This window comes from Alosa pseudoharengus, unplaced genomic scaffold, assembly GCF_046254945.1.
Source record: "Alosa pseudoharengus isolate Yale_2024_CS ecotype anadromous, Long Island Sound unplaced genomic scaffold, YU_APseudo_1.1 YU_APseudo_1.1_scf_23, whole genome shotgun sequence".
Classification (NCBI taxonomy): domain Eukaryota; kingdom Metazoa; phylum Chordata; class Actinopteri; order Clupeiformes; family Clupeidae; genus Alosa; species Alosa pseudoharengus.
In genome coordinates, this window is record NW_027468685.1 from 10,506,850 (window position 1) to 10,514,630 (window position 7,781).

The window sequence follows — 7,781 nt, forward strand, 5'->3', positions numbered from 1 at the left end:
TTTTGAGCTCCCCATTCACCTGTGCAATACTAAACTCTATTAGACAGTAATGGAACAGCCTTGTAATATTCCTTTATTTTGTCGTAGGCCTATCCTATGTCATCTGTAAGCCTATCAACTCAACTTAATTGCTATCGTGTCAACTTTCCTATTATTTGAGTAGCCGGTATTTTGTTGTAAACCTGCAATCGTTGTTGGTTGAAATGAGAAATGAAGATTTCAAAACAAGAGTGCAAGAGTCCAAACCTACACGCAGTTGGCAACGTGTTTTATAAATAGACACGACTTTTCCAGCCCAACTATTAGGTTTATTTTGGTCAAAATATTTTGGATATCAACACTCGAGTCAACATGTCAGCTAAGAAACTGGCCCAAATTGTTTGACCTACGGATCTTATACCTAAACGCTTTGCGTAGAAGTTGCCTCAGCTTTTGAACTCGCTCTTCAACGGCTGTCTCTTACAATAACCCCATAACCAGTAAACCTCTCACGCCGAGGGCTTGCAGCCTAGGCCTACTTTTAGTAAATCAATACAATCATCCATAGTGATATGGGCTCAAACCCAACAAACCATTGGGAAATATTACTGCCAATTTAGGCCCACTTGTGCAAGCTCTTTACTGTTTTTATTCTAATCTTCAATCAAATAAAGGTTAGGATATCCAATAATTCTTGTGTGTACGCCTGTTGTTTCATCCACAATAATAATAGTAGGATATCTCTCCTTTCGGTTGTCCGATTAAATAATTTGTTGCAGTCTGTAAGTGTTTGTTCAAAAGTACAACGTTCAAAAACACTGCATGATATTCGGTGCAATTGTATATTCATACAGGTTGAACATGACTCTAACAAGTGACTACTATTCTAATTTCCGATAATATTTTAATAAGACTATGGATAGGCCGCACTTTTACCGAATTAGGCTGTGTCCAACTTCATGCTCATCTAAATGCATTTTTATTGACTTTATTGAAGGACATGACTATTTGCAGAGCGCAGCGATGTAGGATAAATGGTGACGCCAGGAGGCGCCATATCAAGACTGACATAAGACGTGTACAGTATGTTCCACTGATAAAAACAAATATCCAACCATACATGTTGTCACGAGTCAATATGGATACTGATGGGACTTGTGTAATATTTACTCGGTGGGTTATTTTATTAAGGATAATTAAAGGCAGCAGGAATCAGGTTATGCTTCATAGGCCATAGCTGAACCAAGTTTAATGCGACAGTAGGCTACCCAATCTACCCTAGTCTACACATGCAGGCGTATCCCTTTACCAGATACACACGAAGCAAAGGGACTAGAGTAGGCTATTTCACTCCTTTTATCTGCCTCATATTATAGGCTCCGCGCGCAAGAACCCAGGCACAACCACACGCGCACATATACACACCATTTGCATATATTCTAAGAGGAATAAAAGAAATCCCCGCAGTCAAAGATTAAGGCCTAAGAAAATAGATATCTTTAGGTCAACTATCTATTCTATATGAGGTTTTGAGAAGGCACAAGTATGTCAAGACTATGCCTATGACTGTCAGGAGGACAGAGAAAATTCCATATAGGTTCTACATAGCACTGCACGAACCATTATGGATTTGTCGAATCACTGCACTCTTAAAACGAATGTGTTGTCCATATCTGGAGAGATGTGTTAAAAAAACGACGCATTGTTTTCAACGCAAACCGTGTTATTTTCAACACATATTGTGTAACAAATTAAAAAAGAGGAAACAACACAAACTGGACACGGAGATGTGTTAAAAACAACGCAAGTTGTGTTGTTTTCAACACATTCGTTTTAAGAGTGTGTGCTATCAAGTAATCAGTCATCCATGTAGCATAAAACTCCATACCTGAAGGTTCCAAGCATCCTCTGTATTTGCCCTACTATCCTCAGTTGTCTGACTACTTCACCCTGCGTCCATGCACTGCATCCTCTGTCGGCTAGTATTTGTGTGATCGGTTTGCCATTTGCTCAACCAACATTGTCGAGGCCATACACGTGATTGATGAACGGCCTGAATTTAAATACCGTGTTAACGACATTCTGTCACCCACAGTCCAGTCAAGGGGAGCACCGGTGCCGGCCACTCACTGGTTGACCTGACTCACGTGACTGTCACATTTTATTCATATCATCCCCGTGAGGTCTCTTACCAACATTATCTGATTAACAAGAGCGGACGTTGACTTAGTGCGACCTCGCACAAGTGTCCAGACATTAATTAGAGTTGGGTCCTCTCGACGGTCAGTGTGTCATTCATGCAATGCCACCATGAGCACGTTCTTAGATTATACAGTAATGGGTGGAGGAGATGCTGGTGGCGCGTGCTCCGTGAGAACATTCCACGCAGATCATGGAATTACAACTTTCCAATCCTGTGCTGTTGCGGTGAGTAATTGTATCGGGGAAGATCGCTTCCTTGCAGGTAGAACATCTCCGGACACAGGGCCCGTGTCTCATGTACAACAACCTGGCTCCTATCAGTCTCCCAGTAGCTCGCTGAGCATTGCGTATGGCACGCACGCGGGCTATGGCACGCAGGGCTTTTGCTCAAATTACAACCATTACGCACTGAATCAGGAAGTAGACACAGCAGTTGGTCTTGCACAGTGCGCGCCCATCGTTTACTCCGGGAACATATCCTCGTCAGTGGTGCAGCATCACTCCCACCTCACGCATCGGCAAGGTTACAGCGGCGGCAGCGCACATCTGCACGGACCCCTCCAGTTCGCTGCTCACACGTCGTGCGGCCATGGCCAAGAGCAGCCCAGCCTAGCCCTCCTGACAGCAGGCTGCTCAAACGCCTTGTCGCCTTTGAACGCGAGCCACCACGATGCGTGCTGCCCATCGCTGACAGAAAGCGCTTTCAACGCCCAGACATTTGACTGGATGAGGGTGAAACGGAATCCACCGAAGACAGGTGAGCGCGCTGCTAACGAGACTTTTCATCTAAAACATGCTCAAGAAAATGTGTTTAGACTCTGGGTGTATAACCATCAACCACTTTCTATCGCTATCTTTCTCTGTCCTTGTATTCTCAGGGAAAGCAGGGGAATTTGGCTTCAGTGGGCAGCCCAATACCGTCCGCACAAATTTCACCACCAAACAGCTGACAGAGCTCGAGAAGGAGTTCCACTTCAACAAGTACCTTACCCGTGCGAGGAGAGTGGAAATCGCAGCTGCGCTCCAGTTGAACGAGACCCAGGTTAAGATCTGGTTCCAAAACCGGCGCATGAAGCAAAAGAAACGTGAGAAAGAGGGAATGCTCCCTAAATCACCGTGCAACACCGGGAGCAGCCCAGGAAAAGGCGATGATGGATCGGAAAAGTCTCTCTCTACCCCATCTACACCATCTCCTGTATCCTCCAGTTGAAGTTCACATGCATTTGTCCGTTTTCAGACGCCCTTCGCATGATAATCAGCACGAGGAGGTAGAACACTTCCTCCCTGATGTGACATAAATTATTGTAGAAAAGAAGAACAATCATGGAACACATGTATCATATGGGATTAGATACTTGTACATTTATACCAATGCTGGCTGAGCGTGCAGTTGCTGTTTTGTTTGTCGATCACTGTGTACACTGTTCAGGTCCGCCTTTTGACTGTTTTCTGTGGTAGGCTGATAATGCCTGTTGCGTGAGGCTTCATTGTAACATAACACTGAGTTTTATCAGTCGCAGAGGAAAATACTTTTATCTTTGTTAAATCCTATGAATTGCTTTAACCAAAGATTACGGGTCAGTGTCTAAATTAAACGTCTGTTTGTTGCTATGAAATAGAGCAATGTTTTCTGTCTTTCATAACTTCTTCCGGACGCCCCTGACCCTGCCTTTTAGGGGATAAGGAATTTGTGCTCGTGTAGTTGATATCTAATGGTGATTGGAGGCCATTGATGATTGCTTTTCAGTAGCCCATCTACCCCACACTAGATCTGTCGCAGGCGTAGGCCTAATGTAGTGAGTGTAGCGCAATTAGTGACCTATTTAGTAGGCTAAAAACTCCAGTCCAGCAAAGTGCCCAAGCTGATCTATCAACAAGACACTGTGCAAGTGTTCTGCTGCGCCTTTCATAAATTAACCGTTGAAATGATTAGATGGCCATTGATAATGAGGGTCCATGTAGGCTAGCCTCTGACTTGACACGCACATCCTCAAACGATTGACGGTCATTAAGCTGCGTTGAAATGGAAGCTCCCACGGGAGGGCATGTCTTTTACTCAGCGACTGCACGTAAACGTGAGCGGTATTGACAGGTTATAGGCATATTTGTGAGCGCAAGGGACTGGGTGAGGCGCAACGATGTCACCACGACGCTGTATGACAAACATATCGAGCTGCTACCTTATCGAAGGAAAGGGACAAAAAAGAAAAACGCGACATCGGTCTCTCGGTTCGCCAAGCACAAACTATTGACAGTGGCATGTCTTTCTGGTTGAAGCAGTCTATAGCGCACGCCTAGTACAATGGTAATTCATAGTGAATATTTTAAACTGTCCCCGAAACAGTGTAGGCAATGTTCAGAGGGTATAAAGATTCGCAATTTTCAGTTTAATTGCTTGAGCATTGGAGTGACAGGGGGAAAAAATCTAGAGTTAACAGCCGGCACAGAAGAGGCCGTACGGTGCGCAGAATATCCTGTCGTGCAGGCCAATCCCAGTTAAAAATTTTTGATATGCACCGCATGCTATGGATTCTTTCCTCCACATGAACACACATGGTCCAAGGAATAAGCTAGCCTGGGGTGCGTTTCCCAAAACCATAGTCGCTACCCTGTTAGCAACTTAGTCGGTTGGCAATGGGAAATTGCATTGCAACCAACCAAGTTGCTTACTTAGCAACTATGGTTTTGGGAAACGCGCCCAACATAGTTACCTCACGCACAAACAAGGCACACGTGTGTGATGTGAAGACAATGTCATCTACTTTTTTCGGATTCGATTACATATACATTATTTTGATAAGTTTCATCTTACGGTTAAAGTTTAAAGCCATATGATGCATACACCATAGGCCTAGGCGAGTCAAAGTTAGGTCTGCTGCGAGATTTAGCTGTTTAACACGGGCTCTCAAACAATAATCAAATGATTACAGTAGGCGAGCGTTTTAATATTTTATAATAACACCAACACTTGACAATTAGGCTAGGGGAGCGCGGGGCACAAAGTAACACTTTTTGGTTATGGCTAAATAATTCTAAAATCATTTGAGTTTCACTAGTTATACTTTTTAACAAGCAACATACATATCTCTGTTACACATATGCACTGGAAGTTTGTTTGTAGGAGCTACTGTTCTTTTACAATTCCACCGAGAGTGGCGATAGGTGAAATGTTACAACCTGCCCCATATGCGGGGTTAGTTGTAACACTCATCCAAACGGCTGTTTTTAATTAGATTAATTCAATAAATGTATCTGAATGTGTATGATAGAATAGGATCTGACTATTTATGATACATAAGTCATGAACTAACAACAGACGTGTGTGGAAAATTGACTTTATTTTCTATACGGAGAAATAACATGAGAAATATGCGCCAAAGGAAGCAAAGAGTCTAACCAAGGTCAATCCTGCCAAGAAAAGCCCTCAAACCTGAAAACACATGAGGCAAAATGCAAAACATCACAAAAACTAACTAAACTAACACTAATACGCGCATATTTTTGTATTGCAACATCATTGTACAGTATGAGTGGCTTAGTTGTAACAGCGCGTTACAACTAACCCCGCTGGGTCACGTTTGTTATAAGATAAGCTAGCTCCTGCTATGAGTTGGCTACATGTTTCAAAACGGTGTTCATTTTTAGCCTACAAGACGGTTATTAAGATGATAGAAGATTGGAGTCAGTGAGCTGCACCCACAACTCAGTAATGGAAAGACAAGTACCACCTAGACATTTAAGTTGATGTCTTCAAAAGGCGTTTTGCTGCAGATCTACGTGGAAACACGTCCATACTGACTGAAAATTTGTGGAATACCGTCTCATAGTAATGTGATTAACTGACCAATAGCATGCCTCGATCAACCCCCTGCAAATAGGGAAAAAGTCCGTGTTACATTTAACCCCGCGTTACTTTGTGCCCCGCGCTCCCCTACACACCAAAAACAAAAGTGAATAAATAGGCCGATTAATAGGAATAATTCATATGACGTGTAATAATTAGGCCTAAAGTATGAGGCTACAGGCTTATCAATAGGAAACAGTTGTGGTTGTATTTAACATAGCCTATAGGCTATATAGCCAGTTTATCTCTAAAGAGACAATGGTGGACTAAACTTTTTTGTGCTTACAATTGAAACACTTAACTTTTGGTTAAAAACAACGCAAGTTGTGTTGTTTTCCAACACATTCGTTTTAAGAGTGTACTGAGCCTATGGATAGACTATGCCGACACTGTACAGGTTAAGCCAAGCTGTTTTTTTATGGCTGTTTTCGGGAAATTATGAATTTTATAGCGGCAACGAAGGACTGGGTGTAATGGCAGAAAAAATATGTTTTTTAAATATAGACTTAAGTTTTATTTCGAATTGTTAATTGTATAATTTGCAATTATTTGTAAATGTAATGCACTAGGCATTTCTACAGTGATCGAAATCAGCGTTCTCTACCACATAAATGGTAGGCTACTCAGATAGCCTATCAAAAAGGTTTAGGCTGTACAAATAAATACTAAACCAAAATAATTTGAATATTAGCCAGGCTTTGGTCAACCTAATTCCTAATTTGTTTTCAAGACAAGTGATCTATTAGGGTAAGCTAATATCATAGCCTAATTATTAGCAGTATTAACCGATTATGAAAAATATTATTCAATTGTTAGCCTACTCAATATAGACTAATAATAATAATATTAATAATAATATTAATAATAATAAAATGAATTGTCATTTTATGAGTGTCCATCGTTCTGAAATGTGTACCGTTTTCTTTTTTACCTCTTCTGCTAAATTATGACTATAGTACATTTTTTTTTATTTGTTTCATTTTATTTCTGATGCATATGCAGTCGGTGTAGTACCCACAGTCTAGGCATTCATTGTAATAGTTTTTTTTTTTATCTGTGCTGGTAAATTTACAGAGTTAGGTCACAGTATGTCAAAGCAGCTGTAATCAAAACAGCAGGCTACATCTCCCTCTGCAGGGTAATCATGGCAGGTGTCTTTGAGTCCAGAGGGCAGAGGACTCAGCTCCAGGTCATGTAGTGCGAAAAAATCCAGTTGGTTGGAGCGAATGAAAGAGAGAGCTTTTGAGGAAGACTCAATGTCATATAGGCCTACTTCATGAAAAACACACAGGATAAAAGGGACATGCTAAATTGACTTTTGGTTGGTTTACATTAGTTGGTAGTGTGCAACATTGATTGCAAGAATGTAAAACTAACATGTTAACGAACAGTTAACATATTAGCTAACAGTTGGTTGTGTGTAACAGTTGTTAACAGTTGTTCTAACAGATTTAGAGTAAGGGTTATATACAAACACTAATTAAACAAACCCACAATTTCATTAAATAAGGGAGATGTTATATATATTATCTTACTTGCTGACTTACTTTTAGCCTCCTAAAATGTCACTGACCACTTTGTGTGCCTAGGACAATAAGCTGTTTTTATTATTTTGCTGTATTTATTTTATGATGGCACATATTAATGTAAATGAACCAATTCTAAATTAGAAAAAATACACATTTGTATTATTCAATAATATTTCTAACATTTCTAAAATATTTCTAAAATGTTTTGTTTCAGTGGATTTGGTAGC

General features: G+C 41.0%; 1 protein-coding gene across 1 annotated transcript; it reads left to right on the forward strand.

The window, feature by feature from the left end:
• The first annotated feature begins 869 nt into the window (after positions 1-869).
• Positions 870-3,801, forward strand: hoxa1a (homeobox A1a). Its single transcript, XM_076301401.1, has 2 exons — positions 870-2,938; positions 3,060-3,801. The coding sequence occupies exons 1-2, from the start codon at positions 2,290-2,292 to the stop codon at positions 3,389-3,391; spliced, it is 981 nt and encodes a 326-aa protein (XP_076157516.1). The 5' UTR covers positions 870-2,289; the 3' UTR covers positions 3,392-3,801.
• The last annotated feature ends 3,980 nt before the right edge of the window (positions 3,802-7,781 follow it).